Genomic DNA, 26,258 nt, shown 5'->3' with positions numbered 1-26,258 from the left:
GATTTTTGTGAAGTGTTTTTGTCACGGATCTAAGAGTGAACAGACAGCGTCCCAGTCTATCCGTGTAGCATGTCCACATGTTAAAAACTGAGGTATTGGCTGGCCTGCTATATGTTTTTATGTCCGACGAGAAGAACAAGACCGGTACCTTTCTTCAAAGCGCATAGAAGGATTCAGTGTGTTTTAGTTTTGTCATCTTAATTAGGTAGTTATTTAATTTATACATATTTAGTGTAGACCTATTTATATTATTCTTTTTTTTTTTTTCATTCTGATTTTCCCTGTTCTCAGAAGCTCTGCTGATGCGTGATAATTTGAGTATATGAATGCAGTTTTTGTTGTTGCTCTGTATGCTGCTGTTTGCACGTTAAAATAAAACATTTGCTTGTATTTTTATGTATCATCACAGATACTCGTGCATTCTATTTTTATTTTAAACGAATTTATTATTCTAATTTTATCAGTTAACGGTTAATGATCGGATAACGAGCAGCGGTTGTCGGTCAGGAAAATTAACCGAAATGAGCATCCCTATGTGACACTGAAGACTGGAGTAATGATGCTGAAAGTTGGAATAAATCACAGGAATAAATTACATTTCAAAATATATTCAACTAGAAAGCAGTTATTTTAAATAGTAAATATTGCTGCTTTTTTAGATCAAATAAATGCAGACTTGGTGAGCAGAAGAGACTTCTTTAAAAACATTAAAAAATCTTACTGTTTAAAAACTTGTAAACTGGTAGTGTACAAGTACAGCTTCTGAAATAGGAAAAACTGAAATATGTGTTTGTCTAAATGACATTTTAACTACATTATATCAAAACTAATAGCATCACAGTATCACAATAGTATCATAAATGTTGCCTTTTTACCTTAAATTGAATTAGAAACTGTATTTTCAAGCTGGTCCTGCTAGTGTATCATATTACAAAGCATCTATTTGCAACTGTGTGTGTGTGTGTGTGTGTGTGTGTGTGTGTGTGTGTGTGTGTGTGTGTGTGTGTGTGTGTGTGTGTGTGTGTGTGTGTATATATAGTACAAAAAACAAGCATTTTTAATGGTAACGTCTGTATATATTAAACAGTATTAATTATTGAATATATTTATAATAGAGCTGGGTGAAAAATAATAATTTTACAAATTTAATCGATTCTCATTTCTGCGAAACAATATCGATTCTTAAATCCCAAGATTCGATTAGTCTAGCTTGTTTTCAATTCATGAACAACGTTGTAGTACGTCTCCCATTCAATAAATCACTTTTTTTTTTAGTTTTGTGATTTGTTACTTTTGATATCAAGTCTTAGGTTTCAAAATCTGTCCATTTCTAGTACATTATTCAAACAATAAATGCCGTTTTGGCGATGTTTAATGTCGAGTGACAGGTCGCTCTAGGCGGGCTCCTCAAGCGGCAAATGAAGTGATGATTTCCGTCTCAGCACGAGTTTTTGCAAGAAATAAACACGAATAACGTGCGAAGGTATGTGAAAAGAAAGAGTACAATTTACCGAAATCCGTACCTGTTTCATATAATCGTTCAATCAGTGTTTCGACCGCGGAAAAACGTATTACAGCATATAAACAAAGTCAGATAGCGTCACATTTACCTCAGAAAGAAAACCATTTGGTGACCAAACGCTCAGAGGGGAGCATTTAGTTAAATATATGCAGCATATAACATGTTCTTTATAATCTTTAATCTTTTATAATCTTTACTCCCTGTTGAAAAAAACAGCATGTGTTGGTTAGGTAGGTCCTGATGCTGGTTTTAGCTGGTCCTTTGCTAGTTAATGCAGGTCCTTAGCTGGATTATGCTGGTCCTTGGCTGGTCAAGGACCAGCTTAATGGAGTAGTTCACTTGTAGAACAACAATTTACAGATAATGTACTCACCCCCTTGTCATCCAAGATGTTAATGTCTTTCTTCAGCTGTAAAGAAATGGTGTTTTTTGAGGAAAACATTTCAGGATTTCTCTCCATATAATGGACTTCTATGGTGCCCCCGAGTTTGAACTTCCAAAATGCAGTTTAAATGCAGCTTCAAAGGGCTCTAAATGGTCCCAGCCGAGGAAGAAGGGTCTTATCTAGGGAAACGATCGGTTATTTTCTAGAAACGTTTACAGCTTATGTACTTTTCATTCTCAATGCTCGTCTTGCCGATCTAGACAGTACGAGTATTTGAGGTTAAAAAGTATATAAATTGTAAATGCTTTTAGAAAATAACCGATCGTTCCGCTAGATAAGATCATTCTTCCTCGGCTGGGATCATTTGAAGCCTTTGAAGCTGCATTTTGGAAGTTCAAACTCGGGGCACCATAGAAGTCCATTATATGGAGAGAAATCCTGAAATGTTTTACTCATAAAACAATTTCCTTACGACTAAAAAAAGAAAGACATGAACATCTTTGATGACAAGGGGGTGAGTACCACTCCTTTAAACCAGCATCAAAACCTACCTAACCAGCATATTCAGGTTTTTTCAACAGGTTCTTCAGTGTTTTTTTTTTTTTTTTTCAATCTGTTTTTATGACAGCCACCATTTAAATGATTATATTTCAATTTTCAAAACACGAATTGGAGTAGAAATAATTATGCAATTTAAATGTATAACTTAACCATTACTTACAATGTGTTCCTCTCACCAATTGTGTCCAACACCAAAAAAAAAATCATTAATATTTTATATCACAGTCTTAAGCTGGCTTTAGTTCTCACAGTGTGCCTCATGTTCTTGCTCAGTGGCTCTCTATGGTGCTCCACTGCCTGATCGCTTTAGCATGACAGGAGTCTTAGCATGTGTGATGTTGTTCTGTAAATCAACAGCTGTAACTTGACTTGAATCTGTCATTGGATCTTTGTTATTCTAATCTAGACTAACCCATATAAAGTACTTTTCCAGTTGTTTCCAGCTGACTGTACTATAGCATACACGCTGAAGCTCTCTGTGAGGCACTTTTAGATAGCTGGTATTGCAGTTATTGTAGAGTGTATCTAGTGTTTCAGCTCTGCTGGCCTGCTGAAGGACATCTACTGCCCTCAGCTCACATGTGTGTAATATCACTGCATGTGCTGCTAATAGAGTGGCAAGGACATCAGTGGTAACTTTCAGTGTGTATAGAGATTTAATGTGAGATTGAGATTTATGCATCATCTGAAAGCAGAATAAATATTGATGCATGATTAAGAATATAGGACAATATTTGGCTGAAATACAACTATTTTGAAAATCTAAATCTAAGGATGCAAAAAAAAATATCTTTAAAGTTCTTAGCAATGCATATTACTAATCAAAAGTCAAGTTTTGATATATTTGTAGTAGGAAATTTACAAAATATTTTCATGGAACATGATCATTACTTGGTATTCTAATAATTTTTGGCATAAAAGAAAAATCAATAATTTTGACCCAAACAATGGCTATTGCTATAAATATATTTTGTGGTCCAGGGTCACAAAAATGTTTTCCTTTTTTTTGTACAATCATTGTTTTATTTTTATTCGACAGAAATAAAACATTCTTAAACAATACTTATGTAAAAACACTAATAATACTTATGACAAAATACTAATAAGAAAATGCATGTTTGCGGTGGGAATGGTGTTTCTTTCTAAGCTGTTTTCATGTGATTGTGTCAGATGGTCAGTTTGTTTGTTTGTATGGAGTTCATGACTGGAGCTCCTGTATTCCTCATTTGTGAACAGATCAAGGAGGAGAAGAAGCCTCCAGCCGCCGCCGCTGTCGCTGCACAGCCTCCTCCTCCTCTCTCCGCCGTCCCGGGAGGATTTCTTAAACAGCTGGTGAGAGAGACCGAGAAAGAGACGCGTCACAAAGAACCAGAGCTCAAAGAGGAGAAGGCGGTGAGATCTTTGGGTGGCATTCTGCTGGAAAAACCTGCAAGTTATGCAAGTTTTAGATGGTCATGTTGGTTATTTAAGAATAGCTTTTTTCAAACTTAACTATTCTTAAGAATTTGTCTAAAATTGAGAATTGTCTAAACTTATTTCTTATGGAAAATCTATAAAGATGCTCTTAATATTTGCAAATTGAAGAAATTTACAAGAATTGCACTGATGAATGTTGCTATACATGCTTAGAATTTATCTTAAGAAATATCTATCTTTCTTAAGGGAAAAAAACATTATCTTTACATATTGGCAGATTTTTCAAGAAATAACATTCTAACAAACTTAGAATCTTAAGAAATTTCTTAGGAAAAAAACATGTTTTCAAGAATTACACTTAGGAATTCTTAGAATTGATCTTTATAAATGTCTTAATTTCTTTAAAAAAATGAACAAATAAGAAGTAGAAATAGGAACATTCTTACAATCTTTTTTCAAGAATTACACTTGGGAATTCTTAGAACGTAATTCTTAATGTCTTTCATGAGAAAAAATAAGCAAATATTTCAAAAATAACACTTAGGAACGTTCTAACAAACTTAGAATATTTGCAAAATGTTCAAGAATTACACTTAGGAATTCTTAGAATTGATCTTAAGAAATGTCTTGAGAAAAAATAAGTTTTCAAAATAGAAGCAATTTTTTTTCAAAAAAATAACACTTACACATATTCTTACAAACGTAGAATATTTGAAAAATGTTCAAGAATTACACTTAAGAATTGATCTAAACTTAAGAAAAAATAAGAAGTTCTCAAAATAGTAGGAACTTTTTCAAAAATAACACTTAGGAACATTCTAACAAACTTGGAATATTTGCAGTTTTTTCAAGAATTACACTTAGGAATTCTTAGAATTGATCTTAAGAAATGTCGTTTCTTTCTTAAGAAAAAATAAGTTCTCAAAATAGAAGCAAATTTTTCAAAAATAACACGTAGGAACATACAAACTTAGACTTTTTGCACATTTTTCAAAAATTACACTTAGGAATTCTTAGAAATGATCTTAAGAAATGTCTTGAGAAAAAATAAGTTTTCAAAATAGTAGCAATTTTTTTCAAAAAATAACACTTACACATATTCTTACAAACGTAGAATATTTGAAAAATGTTCAAGAATTACACTTAAGAATTGATCTAAACTTAAAAAAAATAAGAAGTTCTCAAAATAGTAGGAACTTTTTCAAAAATAACACTTAGGAACGTTCTAACAAACTTAGAATATTTGCCAAATGTTCAAGAATTACACTTAGGAAATTTTAGAATTGATCTTAAGAAATGTCTTGAGAAAAAATAAGTTTTCAAAATAGTAGCAATTTTTTTCAAAAATAACACTTACACATACTCTTACAAACGTAGAATATTTGAAAAATGTTCAAGAATTACACTTAAGAATTGATCTAAACTTAAGAAAAAATAAGAAGTTCTCAAAATAGTAGGAACTTTTTCAAAAATAACACTTAGGAACATTCTAACAAACTTGGAATATTTGCAGTTTTTTCAAGAATTACACTTAGGAATTCTTAGAATTGATCTTAAGAAATGTCGTTTCTTTATTAAGAAAAAATAAGTTCTCAAAATAGAAGCAAATTTTTCAAAAATAACACTTAGGAACATACAAACTTAGACTTTTTGCACATTTTTCAAAAATTACACTTAGGAATTCTTAGAAATGATCTTAAGAAATGTCTTGAGAAAAAATAAGTTTTCAAAATAGTAGCAATTTTTTTCAAAAATAACACTTAGGAATTCTTAGAATTGATCTTAAGAAATGTCTTAACTTCTTAAGAAAAAATAAGTTCTCAAAATAGTAGGAAATTATTTAAAAATAACACTTAGGAACATTCTAACAAACTTTTTACCTTTTTACACTTTTTACCTCACCATTACAAGCTGGTTAGAGTTGGCTTTACCGGCAGATGAGGGTCTTGTTTTCATGTAAAGATGACTTACACTGGACTCCTTGTGTTTTTAACACCCCTCAGCCCAGGAAACTTAGCGACAACCTGGTTCAGAACTTCTTACTTCCCGACCAAACTCCACCGATACTGGAAGCGGAGATGGCACTTCGAGCAGAGCAGCTGGTGAACGGGGAGCGTGGCCGCCACACCGCGATGGCAGAGAAGAAAACGTCCACTCCAAGGAGGTTAATGTCACCTGACCCAAAAAGTCAAAATATCGACTCAAAGCCCACCACGCCAGAGGTCAGCCGACAGGAACAGACACCCAGTCCCAGGACAGATACATTGAAATCTCCAGCACCACCACAAGAAAAAGAAGTGAAGAAAGAAGAAGTAAAGGTACAAAAGGAAATCAAACCCCCGAAACAGGAAGTGAAAGAGCTGAGGCAAGAACCTGAGGGTCAGATCACTGTAACCCCCATAAGAGAAGAGCCCAAGCTGCCAGTGGTAGGTAGAACATCACAAATACACCAAACACATCATGTGTCACTAGTACCTTCACCATAACCAAAAGTGATTGTTTTCATCAAATTTTTGATGAATTCTGACCACAGTTTTCTGTACGCTTTCAAAAATGTGGTTTTGTGAACCTAGAAACATTTCTTGATGTTCTAACTGTTGATCTAATGATCTAATCATTTCAAAATAATTGAATAATAATAACTTTATTAATATATTTAAATTTTTTATACACTACCAGTCAAAAGTTTTTGAACAGTAAGATTTTAATGTTTTTTTTTTAAAAGTCTGTTCTGCTCACCAAGCCTGCATTTATTTGATCCAAAGTACAGCAAAAACAGTAACATTTCTAAATATATTTATTATTTGAAATGTATTTCTTCTATTTAAGTATGTATTTAAAAATGTAATGTATTCCTTTGATCAAAGCAAAATTTTTAGCAATTACTCCAGTCTTCAGTGTCACATGACCCTTCAGAAATCATTCTAATGTGCTGCTTTGCTGCTCAAAAAACACTTTTTATTATTATTTAAAACTGTTTTCAGCATAATAATAATACATTTTAAAATATATTCAAATAGAAAACAAATATTCAAATATTTATTTTAAATAGTAAAAAATATTTCAAAGTTTTACTGTTGCTGTACTTTGGATCAAATAAATACAGGCTTGGTGAGCAGAAGAGACTAAATTCTTAAAGTGTAACTGACATTATTTCTCTCAACTGAGACTTTTTCACATAATTGACTTATATATCACATTTATATTGATTTATATAGAATAATTCACAGTGTGAATACCTCACAATTTCACAAAATTGTGACTTTTTTTCTTATTTTAAACTTTCTCATAATTACCTGTTTTATTACTCTGAGATGCAAGTTAGCTTAATATTCATCAAGACAAAAATAGATTTTATTTATTTTAAATTAGATTAGATTTTTTTTTTACAGTTGATTTAATGTAATATACTATAAGACTGCTGGTGCTTACTGTAACAATATTTTGTATTGTCGCTGTAGATTTTATTACATTACTGTTTATTAAGTTACTGCATTAATTTTTGGCAAAATTGTAGCAGTTTTTTTAGTATTATTTATTTACATTTCTAGTATTTATTAATAATTTGTTTCAATTTATTGTAAACATTTTTAGTTTCATTTTTTATTTTAGTTTAAGTTTTAGTATTATGTTCTTTTGTTCTTTTTATATATTTTTTTATTTTTTCATTTATTGCAATTTTAGTTTTGTAATGTTAGTCTCCTTTATTTCAATAACCGAATTTTCTAGTTTTAGTTAACAGTGACAATAGACCTTTCTCACAACTTCCGTATTTTGCGCCGGAAATACGTAATTGCTGTGTAAACCCATTTCCGCCCCGGTATGCCGGTAACCAGTTAAACAACGTGAAAAACGCTTAACGTGGCTTAATGTATGTAAAAAACGACCAGGAAACCGCAAGTTTCTGTCAGACCTTACGTGGAACAAACATTAACTACTATCAAAAGAACGAGCCCTTATTCCACATATAAAGTGAATAATATCACGTTAAGCGTTTTCTCCCCCATAGAAGCCCATTATAAGGAAACAGCTTAACGTGGTTTACGTACCTCAACAGCGACCAGGGAAAACCAAACGTATGTTAAATTTGACTTATAATAAATACTTGCTGCTGTCAAAAGAACGAGCTCTTATTCAGCATATAAAGTGCGCGCCCCATAGAAGTCCATTATAACAAACAATGTTAAGCTTTTTCCTTAATGGAGTTCTATAGGGAGAAAAGCGTGATATTATTCACTTTATATTATTCACTTGATATGCTCAATAAGAGCTAATTATTTTGACAGCAGAAAGTGTTTATTATAAGTAAAATTTTAAGCCACGTTAAGCTTTTTTTTTTTTTTTTGTATAATAGACTTCTATGGGGCGCGATCACTTTATATGCTGAATGAGAGCTCGTTCTTTTGAGAGCAGCAAGTGTTTATTTTAAGTGAAATTTAACAGAAGTTTGGTCTTCCCTGGTCGCTGTTAAGGTAAGTTAATAAACCAAGCTGTTTCCTTATAATGGGCTTCTATGGGGGAGAAAACGCTTAACGTGATATTATGCACTTTATCTGTGGAATAAGGGCTCGTTCTTTTGATAGTAGTTAGTGTTTGTTCCAAGTAAGGTATGACAGAAATTTGGGGTTTTCTGGTCATTTTTTACGTACGTTAAGCGTGTATAAACGCGGATAAACTCTTAGTGGAAAAACGTATATCCTTTATCCAATTTGTTCCTCTTTGTGACGGAGTTTTCCTACACGACTCTTATGGGGTCTGCAAAAGTTATCTTTGACAAACCAGCGAGGGAAGTTGTGTAGACTCTCTCCATTTTAATTTTAAATTACCCGGCTTTCTGCTGTGTTGACATTACACAGGAAGTCTGCATACCCTGCGATTGCGTATTTCCGGTTTCTGTGAAAAAGGTCCATTGTAGAAAGTTGTTTAACCTGCTATCTTTCTTTTTCTGTCTGCAGAGGGATGTGTGGTATGAAGCTGGCAAAGTGTGGTATGCTCACAAAGACGGTTATACGCTCGGTTAGTCACCTCTTATTCCTATGCTTAAGTGTCCACCTGACATTTAAGAGAACAAAATCTGTTGTTAGTGCCACGTCGTTTGGTATTTTTAGTAGTTGTTTTGCTTGATCATCAAGTCATGTTTGACCACTAGCCCAGCTCTCCTGTGGTTTTGAGTTACAGGTTATTAATAGCATGTTGTTTTAGAGGATGCTATATTTACATGTGGCCTTATTGCTGTTTTTTTTTTTTTATCCCAGAGGTCGATGTTTTATTACTATGTAAAAGCGGACCTGTTGCCTTCATTTCTGGTGCAAGATTCTTCTCTTTGCATGAAAAGACGGTAAACGGCTCAGAGGCTAATCTTCTAGCTGATCGGATCTGTGGTGCCGTTAGCGTTACTTCAGTTTAGTGATGAATGGGTTTAGTGTTCTTATCTTATCAGGCTCATAGCCTCGCTAAATCTACGCGCCGAGGCTGCCATGTTATACGATTTAAAGATTACTGCATAAAACACACAGCATTGCAGTATCTTCATGAAGCAAAATCTGACATTCTCTAAAAAGAACAAAAGCTCCATAAAAATAGTCCATACGAGTTGTTGCGCAAAGTGTGACGTGGTCAAATGCCACTAGTGTCCAGATGTCATGTCCTTGTACACCAAATATTGGATTTGCATTAAGTGTTACAGTGACCTTTGACCTGCCTGGCCTCTGATTTGTCACAGCCACTCAGCTGAAGCCGGACGAAGGCACACCAGAGCTCCCTGACGGCAGGGTGAGGGTTCGCCTGGACTCTGATAGATCCGTCCATGATGTATCACAGTATGAGATTGAAAAGGTGAACTATTTAATGCTTTTAACTAGGGGTGTAATGGTACACAAACATGACTGCAGCAAGGGGGAAAAAACATAAACTTGCTTCTTTTTTGTATTAAGTAAACAGTGGTTTAATGAACAAATAACCTCTCTCTTTAAATTCAATTACAGTCACAATTTTCTGTCCTAACATGTATTTTGAGGTGCAGCTAGCAGTAAACCTGTAATATATATATATATATTAATATATATATATATTAGGGCCGGGACTCGATTAAAAAATTTAATCTAATTAATTAGAGGCTTTGTAATTAATTAATCGAAATTAATCGCATTTTAATCGCATATAAATATTTGACCTGAGAACAGTGAGAATTAAGATTTTTACATGGATTTTTAGTATACCATTGAATAATGACTGAATACATAAGCTTAAGCAACAAAATATTGTTTATTTTTGTTCAACCAAGTCCAACAGACCAATGCAATATTGCCATTAAGTGTAGCAAGAGGCACGTTCTTTAACAAGTCTTTCATGCCGAGAACTCTGCTCTTGTGTTTGCTTAATTATGCATTTAAACGTTAATGACCAAACCTATCATTATAAATGTTGCTGCACATGGAATATAACGCGGATAACATTTAAAAAATATTTTTTATCAGGTTACACACTGATTATTTATCACGTAAACCCCTTTCTCTACCTGTCCGTTGGTCGCGTATATCCTCCATGTTTGTAGTTTTTTAACACTTTTTATGCGTGTTTGTAGTTCTAATCGAATCCTCGTTCACGGCGCAGTGTGTTGCGGGCAATATTAGCTGTTAAGAGTGTGCATTGATCGTTAAGAAGTAGACCATCCGGGAATCTTTGGAATAATTTTTTAAACATACTACGATTTTTAATCATACTACGATATTTAGGACGGACGCAGCTTGTCTAAACGCTAGTTGGTGCTCCAGTATAATCGGTCCGCGGAATCTCATCCAGTAAGAAACGTTCCGCAGTGCAAAACTAAGTGCAATTAAAATGCGTTAAAAAATTTTAACGCGTTATTTTTGTGTAATTAATTAATCTAAATTAACGCGTTAAAGTCCCGGCCCTAATATATATATATATATATATATATATTAGTGGTGGGCATAGATTAATTTTTTTAATCTAGATTAATCTTGGAATAAATCTAGATTAAAATGGCTAATTTGAATTCTGCCGAAGGCATTCAGAATATGTGTGCTACCCAAATAATGACTAAAAGTAAGTCTTTGAGAACGGGTTTCTCAAGCCAGGTGGCGCATTAGACCAGGGCCTCATCTCCTGTTTCCAAAATGCATCACAAACTGCTTGACAATTGCATTTACAACACAATTAACTATACAAACTTGTGTAACTAACTATTTCTACACTGCATGTACTTCTGCGTAAAAGGCTGATTGATTCAAACTCGTGATTTTGATCATTCAGGTCAAGCGATTCACTAGCAAAAATAAATACAAGTAATTCATTTTCGCTTGTAATGGCACTTGATGGCACTTCAAATCAAACCACTGCGTCACAAAATGATTTACTATTTTATAGCACTCCAATCGGATCGCGAATCATTTAATTTAGATCAGAGCTTCGCTGCTCGTGAATCACTTGATTCAAAAATACCTTCATACGGAACTTTGCGTTTGTGAATCATTTGATTCAGATTGGGAGTTCAAATAGCCTATTGCGAATCATTTTATTTAGATTGAAAATTTTGTTCATCACGAATCATTTTATTCAGATCGTGGTTTAGGAGCTGGTTTGTGAATCATTTGATTTAGATCGGAGTTCGCGTTCATAAATCATTTGATTCAGATCGGGAGTTCAAATCGTTTCAAAAAGCTTTTGTGAATCATTTGATTCAGATTGTGGCTTAGGAGCTGGTTTGTGAATCATTTGATTTAGATCGGAGTTCGCTTTCATGAATCATTTGATTCAGATTGGGAGTATAAATCGTTTCAAAAAGCTTTTGTGAATCATTTGATTCAGATCGTGGTTTAGGAGCTGGTTTGTGAATCATTTGATTTAGATCGGAGTTCGCGTTCATAAATCATTTGATTCAGATCGGGAGTTCAAATCGTTTCAAAAAGCTTTTGTGAATCATTTTATTCAGATCGTGGTTTAGTAGCTGGTTTGTGAATCATTTGATTTAGATCGGAGTTCGCTTTCATGAATCATTTGATTCAGATCGGGAGTTCAAATCATTTCAAATAGCTTTTGTGAATCATTTGATTCAGATCGTGGCTTAGGAGCTGGTTTGTGAATCATTTGATTTAGATAGGAACTTTGTGCATTGCGAATTATTTGATTCAGATCGCAGTTATGGAGGGGGTATGTAAATCATTTGATTTAGATCGGAACTTCGAGTATCATGAATCGTTTGATTTAGAGCGGAACTTTGTGTATTAGGAATCATTTGATTCAGATCGGAAATTTGGTTCGCGAATCATTTGATTTAGATCAGGACTTCGGAGTGGGTTCGCGAATCATTAGATTCAGGTTGGGATTTTTTCTGATTAAACAGTACAAACCATTAATAAAAAGTACAGTTATAAAAGCAAAACAAAGAAAAAAGAAAGAAAGTATACACAAATACAAAAATTAACCATGGTTTTATTATAGTAAAAGTACAGTAGGCTAACAATGTTTTTTTTTGTATAACCACAGTTTTACTAGAAATGCTGTGGTTAAACTATAGTTAGTGTAGCAAAACATTTAATTTGCGGTTACCGTGGTTTAACCATGTTTTTTTTGGTTTTGTTTGTTTGTTTTTTAATTTTCATAAGGGATGTATTGCCAGGCTAACAAAAAAAAATCTTTAAGAGGACACATATTATGAATATAGAAATATATAAACACTGGATAGTTGACATACTTGTCTAGATCAACTTTGAGCCATAAAAATAGAAGTTTAGGTTACTGAACAAAAAGACCTGTACTGAAATTTTTGGTACAAGTATGTGTACCATTACACCCCTACTTCTAACTCATCATATGAGTTGCGTAACAAGTGCTGACTTGTTGGTGGTTGTGTTCAGCTTAACCCACCTGAGCTGGACCTGTGTGAGAACTTAAGTGACCTTGTGAGCGTGAACGAGTCAAGCATCCTTCACACTCTGACCACTCGAGCTAAAGGACATCTACCCTTGACCCATGCAGGGCCCAATCTACTGGCTCTGTGGCCTCCGCTGTCCTCACCAGGCAAAGTAAGATCAGTGTATTTACAAAACCATCAATGAGACCTGTATGATGACATATTTAATTTGACATTAGCTATATACTGCACATTAGCTATACACTGCCTAATGTAGTTTGCTTACAAAAAAAAGTACTGTTTTTGGTCAGGGTACCGTCAGAGTTTGCACTGTTTAGAATTTAACTGAGAAACATTCATTCATTCAATGTGTTTGCTTTCTGCTTCAGGGGCTTCGGAGCAGACGCTGGGAGTCCTGGGAGGCTCCTGGTCCACTGCAGGCTCTGGTCAGAAAGGTGTACGTGTCCATGGTGGGTCAGCGGAGAGACCAGACGCTGGTGGCTTTGGGCCGCAGTGGCACAGGGAAGACCACTTCCTGTCAGTCATTTTCCCAGGAGCTGCTCAAACAAGCGGGAACAGCAGGAGGAAGCCTTACCTGTAAGTGGATCCACCTTTGTGTTTGTTACCCACAGCTATAGAACAACAAAAAAACAAATTCTCAAAAATTACCAGTAGAAATGAGTCAACTAAGTTCTTGAATAATTTGCACACTGAATGGATTCTGTTTCTCAAATAGCCTCTGGAGGTTACAGGCTTCTATCCTGTAATTACAACAGCGTCTTCCTCTCACAGTCTGACATGTTTCGCTCCACTGAATATCAGTGTTTGTGTGTGAATCTGCTTCTTCTGACGTTAAGTGATAGGTGAAACGCTATAGCAGCCGTTTAGAGGCTGTTTAGTGGTGTTTGTCCATTGTCACAGGTTGTGAGACATGATTTGTGTGTGTAACTGCAGTAGAGCGGCTCCAGGCAGTGTTTACAGTGCTGCGATCGTTCGGGTGTGTGAGCTCATCTCACAGCGAGGCCTCGAATCGATTCGCTATGGTGCTCTCACTGGACTTCAACCACGCTGGACTCGCTGCTGCCGCACATCTGCAGGTGCTCTGATCTGTCTGTCCATCTGTCTATACATCTATCTATATTTATCTACCAGTCTGTATCTATCTATCTATCTATCTATCTATCTATCTATCTATCTATCTATCTATCTATCTATCTATCTATCTATCTATCTATCTATCTATCTATCTATCTATCTATCTATCTATCTATCTATCTATCTATCTATCTATCTATCTATCTGTTTGTCTGTCTGTCTGTCTGTCTGTCTCAGTCTGTCTGTCTGTCTATCTGTCTGTCATCTATCTATCTGTCTGTTTGTCTGTCATCTATCTATCTGTCTGTTTGTCCATCCATCCGTCTGCGTCTATCTGTCTGTTTGTTGGTCTGTCCTTCATCCATCCATCCATTCATTCATCCAGCTATCTATCTGTCTGTTTGTCCTTCCGTCTGTTTGTCCGTCTGTCATCTGTCTGTTTGTTTGTCTGTCTTTCATCCATCTATCTATCTATCTATCTATCTATCTATCTATCTATCTATCTATCTATCTGTCTGTCTGTCTGTCTGTCTGTCTGTCTGTCTGTCTGTCTGTCTGTCTGTCTGTCTGTCTGTCTGTCTGTCTGTCTGTCTCTGTCCATCTGTCTGTCATCTATCTATCTGTCTATCTGTCTGTCTGTCTGTCTGTCTGTCTGTCTGTCTGTCTGTCTGTCTGTCTGTCTGTCTGTCTGTCTGTCTGTCTGTCTGTCTGTCTCTGTCCATCTGTCTGTCATCTATCTATCTGTCTATCTGTCTGTCTGTCTGTCTGTCTGTCTGTCTGTCTGTCTGTCTGTCTGTCTGTCTGTCTGTCTGTCTCTGTCCATCTGTCTGTCATCTATCTATCTATCTATCTGTCTGTCTGTCTGTCTGTCTGTCTGTCTGTCTGTCTGTCTGTCTGTCTGTCTGTCTGTCTGTCTCTGTCCATCTGTCTGTCATCTATCTATCTGTCTGTTTGTCTGTCATCTATCTATCTGTCTGTTTGTCCATCCGTCCGTCTGCGTCTATCTGTCTGTTTGTTTGTCTGTCCTTCATCCATCCATTCATTCATCCAGCTATCTATCTGTCTGTTTGTCCTTCCGCCCGTCTGTTTGTCCGTCTGTCTGTTTATCTCTCTGTCTTCTGTCTATCTATCTGTGGGTCCATATTTCTGTTTGTCTTTGTTTATCTGTCTGTCTGTCCATCCATCTCTCCATTTGTCTATCTAGTCAATCTATCTAATGTTTTCTCTCTCTGTTTCAGACCATGCTTCTGGAGAAATGGAGGGTGTGCCAGAGGCCAGAGGGAGAGAGTAACTTCCTGGTTTTCTCCCAGATGCTCGCAGGCCTCAACACAGACATGAGGTCAGTTAGGTCCCTAGAGGTCTCTGCGGTCACTCTCAGTAGCTTTTGCTTCTTGTATTGTGAAGCCTCCTTCTGGCTTCCTGGCTTCTGTCCTCACAAGGCTGAGTGCTGCGTTATTAGACGGCAAAGACAAAGTTACCCGTCATTAAACCCCAGATCATTCACCCTATTGTTAGGGGTTTGTTTTTGGATTCGGTTTCCCCTCAGAGGCACGCACAAGCTCTTCAGCGAACGCCGCTTTGGCAGAACGCCTGCTCTTTTCATAGCTTTGCCTTAAAACAAAAGCTCCAGAGAGCTTGAGGGGGCAGGATCTTGCCTGATGTCATTTCCTGTTTAAATTTGAGTGTAACTGTCTTGTTCTCTAATCACAGGACTGAACTGCAGCTGCACCAGTTAAAGGAATACAACTCATTTGGCATTTCATGCCCAACCAAGGTATGGACTGTTTAAAAAAGGAAAGCAAGTCAAGTTACATTACATTATTGCCCAGCAATGTAATAAAAGCTGGATATATAGTACATCCAATTTTATTAAAATGCATACAGTATGCTAACATAAAGTAATATAAAAAATATAGCAAATCTTAATGCCCTGATTATTATATATTGTCAGAAAGTGTAAATTATAATATCTATATATATATATATATATATATATATATATATATAAACTCTGACTTTAACTTTTCTCATATGTTTTAATAAAATTGATTTTGCATCGTTCACTTCAGGTGGATGAAAAGCAGAGAGCTTCAGTGGGTTTTGGGAAGCTACTGGCCGCCATGAACACTTTAGGATTCTCAGCGGATGAGCAGAAGGCCATTTGGCATGTTTTGGCAGGAATCTACCATCTCGGCGTCGCAGGAACATGCAAGGGTAAATCAGGACGAGACTTACGGCTGTATTTTGTCAAGCGAAAAGAACTCTGTGAGTCTTTACTCTGTTTTTCCTTTCTTTCACGGCTTCAGTGGGCCGTAAGCAGTTTATGAGTTTTGACAGCGCGCAGACGGTCAGCGCCATCCTGGGTTGTGAGGGAGAAGAGCTCCACACTGCAGTCTTCAAACACCACCTGAGGCAGTTGCTGCAGAGAGCGACCGGAGGCGTCAGAGAGCGACGTGCCGCAGAGGAACCAGAGGACGGTCAGAACTACACACTGTATTCTGTTAAAGGAATACTCCACTTCCAAAATTTTCTGAAAATTTACCCACCCCCATGTCATCCAAGATGTTCATGTCTTTCTTACTTCAGTCACAAATAAATACATTTTTTGAGCAAAACATTCAATGATTTTTCTCCATATAGTGGACTTCAATAGTACCCAACAGATTGAAGGTTAAAAATGCAGTTTCAGTGCAGCTTCAAAGGGCTCTACATGATCCCAGCCAAGGAGCAGGGGTGTTATCTAGCGAAACAATTGATTATTTAAAAAAAAAAGTACAATTTATATATTTTTTAACCTCAAATGCTCATGTTGTCTAGCTCTGCGATGCACATTCGTACTCTGTGCACTCCGGTTAAATACAGTTTGGGTATGTCGAAAAACTCTAATTTTCTCCTCCAACTTCAAAATCATCCTGCGTCGCTGCAGAGAAACCGACCCAGTGTTTACACAGTGATCATGCAAAAAAAATCAAACACCCTTTACAAAAAAAGGTAAAACAGCAATGTAGGATGATTTTGAAGTTGGAGGAAAAAATGAAATGGGAGTTTTTCGACATACCCTTACTGTGCACAGAATACACATGGGCACTGCAGAGCTAGACAAGACGAGCATTTGTGGTTAAAAAGTGTATAAATAATAATTAATAAAAAAAAAATTACAGATTGTTTCGCTAGATAAGACCCTTATTCCTCGACTTTGATTATTTGGAGTCCTTTGAAGCTGCATTGAAACTGTATTTTTAACCCTAAATCCATTGAGCACCATTGAAGTCCACTATATGGAGAAAAATCCTGCAATGTTTTCCTCAAAAAACTTAACTTTTTAAAAAGCTTAAGACTTAAGAAAGGCATGAATGCCTTGGATGACATGGGGGTGAGTAATCCTTGAAACCTACCAGAATTTGTCAAGATCTGAGCTAAAATGTGTAGAGAGAAACTAGAGAAAAGAGACTTCCCTTCTTTTTTAATCTTTCTTAGCCCAAACTTTTAGTAACCCAAAAAATTAGTACTTAGCAGCACAACTGTTTTCAACATTGATATTAATAATAAAATTTTCTTGAGTGGCAAATCAGCATATATAATGTGACACTATATATGTTGAATACAATTGGGGTTATATTTAAAAATGTCCTACCTTTTCCAAGCTTTATAATGAAAGTGAATGGCTGTTTAGATTTTTAAGTTCAGTAAAGTGCATCCATCCATCATAAAATGTACTCCACACAGCCCCGGGGGTTAATAAAGGCCTCCTGAAGTAAATGGATGCGTTTGTGTAAGAAAAAAATCCATATTTAAAACTTTATAAACAGTAACCTCTAGCTTATGCTAACTGTCAAACATGCGTTCGTGAGAGAATGCATTCCAGCAGATGACGTAGAACGTAGGCATAGCATAAGTTCCGGTGAGAATATGCTAGTCTCGCAAGAACCAAGTTTTGTTGTCTCCTCTTGGATTATAAGTTTTGTTGTCTCCTCTTGGATTATATGGAAATCCTCTGACATTTTCGTTTTGTACTTCTAATTCATGACCGGTATTTTGTTTTGCTCTCTCCTCTGCGCTTCCGCATTCATCACCGCATTTGCCTAGGTCCTAGAAATTAAGGTTTATAAAGTTTTAAATAAGAATATTTTTCTTACACAAACACATTAATTAATTTCAGAAGGCCTTTATTAACCCCCCGTAGCCATGTGGAGTACTTTTCATAATAGATTTATATGCTTTATTTTGCTTCAAAATCTCAACACCCATTCACTAGCATTATAAAGCTTGGAAGAGCCAAGACATTCTTTAATCTAACTCTAACTAATCTGACTGTATTCATCTGAAAGAAGAAAGTCATATACACCTAGGATGGATTGAGGCTGAGTAAATCATGGGGCGATTTTTATTTTTGGGTGAACTATCCCTTTAAGAATGTTCTAAAAAGGAAACTATGTCAACTGTGTGTGTGTGTGTGTGTGTGTGTGTGTGTGTGTGTGTGTGTGTGTGTGTGTGTGTGTGTGTGTGTGTGTGTGTGTGTGTTCCAGGTCCAAAACTCAGTGCTGCTCAGTGTGTTTATGGGATGGCGGCTGGTCTCTATGAGGAGCTCTTTACCACTATTGTGTCTCTCATCAACAGGTAAACACACACTGTTTGGTGACAGATGCAGTATATATCTGTAAAGTGATGTGGCAGTGTTTCACAAGCTTTCTCTTGTTCTGTCCCCAGAGCGCTGCACTCTCAGCAGCTGACGCTGGCCTCTGTGATCGTGGTGGACACACCGGGCCTGAGGAACCCCAGACACAGCGGGGACGACCGGGCCGCCGGGTTCTCTGAGCTCTGTCACAACTACTTACAGGAGAGGCTGCTGGAGCATTACTTCAACCACACATTCACACACACGCTGGAGAGATACACACAGGTACCACACCAATTCCAATCACTACAGAGATACGTTTATACAGCAGGTCTAGTGCTATGCCTCAAATGAATATTGCATTCGAATATGAACCTTGCTGATTTAATTAAATAGTCGTAAGTTTTCCATTGATGTATGATTTTATAGTATAGGTCAATATTTGGTCGAGGTACAACTATTTGAAAATCTGGAATCTGAGGGTGCAAAAAAATATATTAAGAAAACCACCGTTTAAAGTTGTCCAAATGAAGTTGTTAGCAACGCATATTACTAATCAAAAATTAAGTTTTGATGTATTTACGATAAGAAATTTACAAAAAATTTTCATGGGACATGATCTTCACTTCATGTAATTTTTGTAACAAAAGAAAAATCAAGAATTTTGACCCATACAATGTGTTTTTGGATATTGCTACAAATATACCTGTGCTACTTAAGACTGGTTTTGTGGTCCAGGTTACATTTTTTTTTTTTTTTTAATATAGAAAATAATGTATAAAATAAAATAACATTGCAATGAATATTTAGAATTTTTGTATGTTTCGCTGCCATTTTGTTATTTGTTTAATAAACTAAGTATGCCGAATCTAAATAGTATAACTGCAAAGAAATATTGAACTTGATTTGATTAAATTTTATTTAAAATATAATTTAAAAAATAATTAATATTCCTACCCATACTTCCTGTATAACTTCTATTTCTGTATATTTTACTGCCATTTTCTATTTAGTCAATAAATTATATTTAAAATGCCAAAAAAAGTTTTTTTTTGGCCTTTTTTGCCACTTTTATTGACAACCTCAAACAAATATTGAATATGAACCTTGCTAATTTAATTTACCTTAATTTAATTGAAAATTTATTTAATTAAATTTAATGTTAAAATTACATTTTTAATTTAATTGAAAATTTCATTTAGTTTGATTAAATATTTAATATATAAATGTTATACACAATTTTAGTTTTTTTTTTTTTTTGGCATTTTGCTATTTGCCCAATAAACTGTATTTAAAATTGCCATACCCATTATTTTTCATGGTACCACATATTAATTTAGAACTTTTTGTGTTTTTTTTTTTTTATATAATAATGGTAATAATAAAGGCGACCAAAAATGACATTTTTATTTATTTTCTGTATTATTTATTTAATATTGTTTGCCACTTTTATTAACAGCCTCAAACAAATATTGAATATGAACCTTGCTAATTAATCATTTAATTTAATTTAATTTAATTTAATTTAATTTAATTTAATTTAATTTAATTTAATTTAATTTAATTTAATTTAATTTAATTTAATTTAATTTAATTTTTAATTTAATAAAAAAAAATCAATTAAAATGTAATTGAAATTTAGTTACATTTCATTTTAAAAATTATTTTAAAAATCAGTAATATTTAACATATTTAAAACAACATTCCTACCCATACTTACTCTGTAACTTCTATTTCTGTATATTTTACTGCCATTTTTCTATTAAGTCAAAAAATTATATTTAAAATGCCAACAAAAAAAATTGTGGCCTTTTTTGCCACTTTTATTGACAACCTCAAACAAATATTGAATATGAACTTTGCCAATTTATTTTATTTTAATTTAGTTTAATTTAAATTATTTTTTTAATTAAATTTTTATATAATTTAATTTTAAAATGACATTGTTTTATGTAATTTTAGTTTTATTAAATATTTAATTTAATATATATATATTTATATTTATAGTTTTTTTGGATATAATAATGGATAGGTGACAGTAAATGACATTTTTAATTTTGTTGTATACTCTTTATTTGATTTCATAATGGAGAGGTGACAGGAAATGACATTTTTAATAATCCTAATAAATCATTTCAGAGTATTTTTAACTTGCTGATTAATTTTCACAGGAGGGAGTACCTGTAGACTTCGCAGCCCCTGAGACGAGCCCGTCAGAGACCGTGTGTGCTGTTGACCAGCCTGGACTGCAGGTATCACTCGTTAATTCTCAACACTCTTCTTAAACATGTCAATCACGCATGTGTTTTCACAGCATGTGTCTGTGCGTCCTCAGGTTCGAGGACCAGAAGGTGACTCTCGAGGTCTCCTATGGGTTCTGGATGAAGAGATGGTCACTCCCGGCTCCACCGAGAGCACGGTTCTAGAAAGAGTGTGTCAGTACTTCAGCGGCACAGGTATCCAGCATGATTCTTACTTGCTGCTTTGATGTTTTTTGAGATGTTTCTTCGGATTGCATCTTTCTGCCTGTTTCTCAGTGCGCCAGTGTGAGCAGCCTCTGCAGTGTGAGATCGCTCACCTGATGGGTTCAGATCCAGTCCGCTATGATCTCTCAGGCTGGTTCGCTCAGGTCCAGAACAACCCGTCTGTCCTCAACGCCAGTTCCCTGCTGCAGAACTCCTCAGTGTAAGAGACTACGGGGTGGATGATCATAGATTTTCTTATTCCAAGAATTAAAAAAGTGCCTTTTCTACAAGTTGTCAACACCAGGCTCATGGTAGCCTTCACACTGATGCCAGCCGTATTCACACTTGACAGTATTCACACTTGTCTTTATTGCGGCACGTTTGCGTCATCAGTGTGAATACCATTGTGAGTACTAGCAGCAGATGTTTACCACTGTTGCTAGGGAACAGTTCAGGAGGACAAGAGACAGTTTTACTGTTACTGAATTTGATTTATCACCAAAACTTAACACACACAGCACTTGCGTTTGTCTGCTGCAGACGCACTGCGAGAGATGCAAAGAATGTGAGATGCTTTCCAACAGTAATTTATTCAGAGACAAGCAGCTATGAGAAATGCATTATACTATCTTAAATGAGACATGGCAGAATCCAAAAATGCTAATTATGTCATTAATATGTCATTTCTGTGAGAATGGACAAGCTGTTGTCATACTAATTCACATTAATACAATAGAATACCAATATTTAACCATATTTAACATCCCTTTCCTTATATTTTGGTTCACATGAACCAATAACGAATTTTTAATATAATGAATATTTTAACAATACTTATATATATATATATATATAATGTCAAATTATTAATAACTTTCAGAATAACTTTAACATTTAATTTTAATTTAGCAAGGTTCAATATTCAGACTTGTTTTTGAGGGAAAGCTATTGTATGTAAGCACTCCTTGAAAGTAATTCATACAGCACTGCATAAAACGAAATAAAATAAAAATGTTCAACCATATTTAACATTCATATTCTTATGTTCTCTAATATATATTTCCCAAATGTCTGACATGAACCAAACAGATTTAATCTTTTAATGTAATGCATATTTAACAATACTTGTATGTAATGTCAAATTATTTATAAACATAAAATAAAAATTCTCAACCATATTTAAGATCTATTTCCTTATTTTTTTAATATATATTTTCTGAATGTCCCTGAGTTAACATGAATAATCTCAAATTATTAATAACAATCAGAGTAACTTGAACATTTCGTTCTAATTTTGCAAGGTTCAATATTCTGAATCTTATTTGAGGAAAAGATGTATGTATTTTATTGTATGTAAGATCTCTCAGAAGTCATCTATACAGCACTGCATAAAATAAAATAAAATAAAATAAAGTAAAATTATAAAATAAAATAAAGTACATTTTTCAACTATATTTAACATCTGTTGCCTTATATTTTCTAATATATATTTCCTATATGTCCCTGAGTTCACATGAACCAAAAACTCAGTATTCAGAATTTATTTGAGGAAAAACTATTTTAAGTAAGCACTCTTAGAAGTCTAAGAAATAAAACTCTTAGAAATGAAATAAAATAAAATAATAAGAAATAAATAAGAAATAAAATAAATAAATGCAATAAAAAATTCCCACCCATAATCTACATTACTTATGTTTTACTGCCATTTTTGCTCTCTGTTCTATATACTATTTCTAAATGCCATGCCAGCTATTTTTCATTATTATAAAATGGAAGAGATGAATGAATATTTTAATATTGCCATTTTGCTATGCCTTTAAACTATGTCTGGAAATGCCATACCTGTTTTTTGAATGGCACCACATCATTTTTTGGCACTTTTATTAATATAATAATAGAGAAATGACAATGAATTCACTTTTTATTAATACTAATGACTTTCATATCATCAGTACTGTAGTTCATGTGTTCCAAACATGGTGTAAACTGGAAAAACGGCATCCAAACCAATAAAAAATAATCCGAACTATGAAGTCAAGCAGATGTGGGTTGATACTAAAAGCTACTAAAATTTCTTTTTCTTTCTTGTTCCTTTTCTCAGTGGAGCGGTGAAGGCCCTGTTCAGTCCGCGGGCGTCCATCCCTCCTCTCTGTCGGGGTTTGGGAGGCGTAGAGGGCGGCTCTCAGCGCTCACTGGAGAGGTGCGGTACGGTGCGGAAGACTCTGAGCGGCGGGATGGCGGCCCTCAGGAGACATTCGCAGTGCATCGCTGTCAAACTGCAGGCGGTGAGAAACAAATGAGCCGTTATGAAGCCGTTTCCATCTGCCTTTTGTCTGTAAAGCCTCTTCACTCTTTCCATGACTCTCTCTCTCTCTCTCTGAGCAGGATGCGCTGGTGAATCTGATTCGGCGAGCACGGCCGGTCTTCCTGCAGTGTTTGAGTGTTAAGACAGATGGCTGTGGCTTTGATGTCCCAGCACTGCGTGTACAGCTGCACTCCACACACCTGCTGCCGGCACTGCAGCTGTACCGAACAGGTCACCCACACACACGCACACACACACACACACACACACACACACACACACACACACACACACACACACACACATCTATGTTTGTTTCTTATCATATATGGGACTCTAATGACTTCTGTTATACTTCATTAAAGCGAATTAGAGTTTGTTTGCTGAGAAGTTACTCTCGCCTCATGTCATCCAAGATGTAGATGAGTTTGTTTTTCCATCAGAATATATTTGGAGAAATTCAGCATTTAGCATTTGCTCACCAATGGATTCATTGCATTTAATGGATGCCGTCAGAATGAGAGTCCTAACAGCTGATAAAAACATCACAATAATCCACACCACTCCAGTCCATCAATTAATATCTTGTAAAGTGAAAAGCTGAGTGTTTGTAAAAAACAAATCCGTCATTCATGTGTTTTTAACTTTAAAACTATGCTTTTGGCCAATAAAAAAACAGTCTTCCTCCAGTGAAAAAGTCCATCTCACATCATAATCCACCGATCTACTTGTTTAGAACTGTATTGGAGTGGTGTGAATTACTTGTGGAATATTGTGATGTTTTTATCAGCTGTTTGGACTCTCATTCTGACGGCACCCATTCACCGCAGAGGATCCATTGGTGAGCAAGTGATGTAATGATAAATTTCTCCAAATCTGTTCGGATGAAGAAAAACTCACCCACATCTCGAAACATATGAAGCAGTTCTCTTCATAAAAAAACAAATCTCATTCTGACGGCACCCATTCACTGCAGAGGATCCTAAATTTCTTCAAATCTGTTCGGATGAAGAAACAAACTCATCCACATCTCGAAACATATAACACAGTTCTCCTCATAAAAAAACAAATCTCATTCTGACGGCACCCATTCACTGAAGAGGATCCTAAATTTCTTCAAATCTGTTCGGATGAAGAAACAAACTCATCCACATCTCGAAACATATAAAGCAGTTCTCTTCATAAAAAAAAAATCTCATTCTGACGGCACCCATTCACTGCAGAGGATCCTAAATTTCTTCAAATCTGTTCGGATGAAGAAACAAACTCATCCACATCTCGAAACATATAAAGCAGTTCTCCTCATAAAAAAACAAATCTCATTCTGACGGCACCCATTTACTGCAGAGGAACCATTGGTGAGCAAGTGATGTAATGATACATTTCTCTAAATCTGTTCGGATGAAGAAACAAACTCATCCACATCTTGAAACATATGAAGCAGTTCTCCTCATAAAAAAAAACCAAACAAATCAGCTCCCATATTGGATAAAAGTGTATGTTAAATGATTAAATATAACTGTAATGTAAATATTGTTAATTGTCATCCAAGATGTTCATGTCTTTTTTCTTTAAAGAAATCATTTCAGGATTTCTGTCCATTTAGTGATTTAGTGGACTTCTATGGTGCCCCTTAGCTTGAACTTCCAAAATGTAGCTTCAAAGGGCTCTAAACGATCCCAGCTGAGGAAGTGGGGTCTTATCTAAAAAAAAAAAAAAAAAAAGACAATTTATATGCTTTTTTTAACCTCAAATGCTCGTCTTGGCTAGCTCTGCCTTAACTCTGTGTATTCCGGTTCAAGACAGTTAGGGTATGTCGAAAAACTCCCATTTCATTTTCTTCTCCTACTTGAAAATTGCCCTACATCGATGTTTTACCTTTTTTTGTGAAGGCTGTTTGATTTTCTTTTCACGTTCACTTTGTAAACACTGCGTTGGTACTCCTGCAGTGATGTAGGGTGATTTTGAAGTTGGGGGAGAAAATAAGTTTGAAGTTTTTCGACCTACCCTAACTGTCTTGTACCGGAAAACACAGAGTTGACACAGAGCTAGACAAGATGAGCATTTGAGGTTAAAAAGTATGTAAATTGTCAATTTGTTTCGAAAATTACCAATCGTTTCGCTAGATAAGACCCTTCTTCCTCAGCTGGGATCATTTAGAGCCCTTTGAAGCTGCATTTAAACTGCATTTTGGAAGTTGTGGGCACCATAGAAGTCCACTATATAGAGAGAAATCCTGAAATGTTTCCCTCAAAAAAACATAATTTCTTTACAACTATGGAAAGAAAGACAGGAATATCTTGGATGACAAGAGGGTGAATACATTATCTGCACATTTTTGTTCTGGAAGTGAACTTCTCCTTTAACTACCAAATGTCCTCTTTGTCTTGCAGGCTATCCTGAGCACATGTGTCTGGGTGATTTCCGCTGTCGTTTTCAGGCCCTCTCTGCTCCCATAATGAAGCGATACGGTTCTGTCTTCATTACCCCTGATGAGAGGAAGGTCTGGACGTCCTGAATCACTGCGGCGCACACGCGCCTCATTACCCTCTGTTAAAATGTCATTTATTTTTAACGATGTCAAATGATGACGTTATTTATTTCTCTGTTTATTAACTTGTTTATTGATTAGCCAGTTTTTGCTTGAACAGCCCTCATTGATTCAGGGAACTGATGTTCCAAAAGTGGGCCTGAGCTCTGTCTGTTTGTGTTTACATCCCTTTATATCAGGCTGTGGAGGAATTATTGATTGATCTGGATTTGGACAAGAAAAGCATTGTTTTAGGAGCGAGCAGGGTGAGCCGGAGTCAGATTTATCTTTCTGTCTATCTCTCTATATATCTATCTGTCTATTGCTCTATCATTATGTCTACCATTCGTTCTATCTATTTATCTATCGTTCTATCTATTATTCTATCTATCGTTTTGTCTGTCATAAAGTCTGTTACTTTGTCATTTTATCGTTCTTTCTGTCTGTTGTTCTATTTGTCTATTGTTTTATTGTTCTTTCTGTCTGTTC

At 35.3% G+C, this 26,258-nt stretch overlaps 1 protein-coding gene across 1 annotated transcript in view; it reads left to right on the top strand.

Moving 5' to 3' along the window:
• LOC141299866 (unconventional myosin-XVIIIb-like) overlaps nt 1-26,258 on the top strand; it is a 78,840-nt gene that overhangs the window by 6,992 nt on the left and 45,590 nt on the right. Inside the window, exons 3-22 of the mRNA XM_073830232.1 lie at nt 3,705-3,860; nt 5,888-6,310; nt 8,840-8,900; nt 9,607-9,719; nt 12,764-12,931; nt 13,149-13,356; nt 13,714-13,856; nt 15,093-15,193; nt 15,565-15,628; nt 15,924-16,068; nt 16,161-16,331; nt 18,381-18,471; nt 18,562-18,754; nt 20,641-20,721; nt 20,805-20,925; nt 21,007-21,154; nt 23,036-23,219; nt 23,320-23,470; nt 25,633-25,742; nt 25,970-26,035. Of these exons, the coding sequence (XP_073686333.1) occupies nt 3,705-3,860; nt 5,888-6,310; nt 8,840-8,900; nt 9,607-9,719; nt 12,764-12,931; nt 13,149-13,356; nt 13,714-13,856; nt 15,093-15,193; nt 15,565-15,628; nt 15,924-16,068; nt 16,161-16,331; nt 18,381-18,471; nt 18,562-18,754; nt 20,641-20,721; nt 20,805-20,925; nt 21,007-21,154; nt 23,036-23,219; nt 23,320-23,470; nt 25,633-25,742; nt 25,970-26,035 (2,898 nt within the window). The remainder of the gene's footprint in view (nt 1-3,704; nt 3,861-5,887; nt 6,311-8,839; nt 8,901-9,606; nt 9,720-12,763; nt 12,932-13,148; nt 13,357-13,713; nt 13,857-15,092; nt 15,194-15,564; nt 15,629-15,923; nt 16,069-16,160; nt 16,332-18,380; nt 18,472-18,561; nt 18,755-20,640; nt 20,722-20,804; nt 20,926-21,006; nt 21,155-23,035; nt 23,220-23,319; nt 23,471-25,632; nt 25,743-25,969; nt 26,036-26,258) is intronic.

The sequence above is a fragment of the Garra rufa genome, chromosome 23 (genome assembly GCF_049309525.1).
Source record: "Garra rufa chromosome 23, GarRuf1.0, whole genome shotgun sequence".
Lineage (NCBI taxonomy): Eukaryota > Metazoa > Chordata > Actinopteri > Cypriniformes > Cyprinidae > Garra > Garra rufa.
Note: the sequence above shows the minus strand (reverse complement) of the source record. Positions and strands in the feature narration are given on the sequence as shown.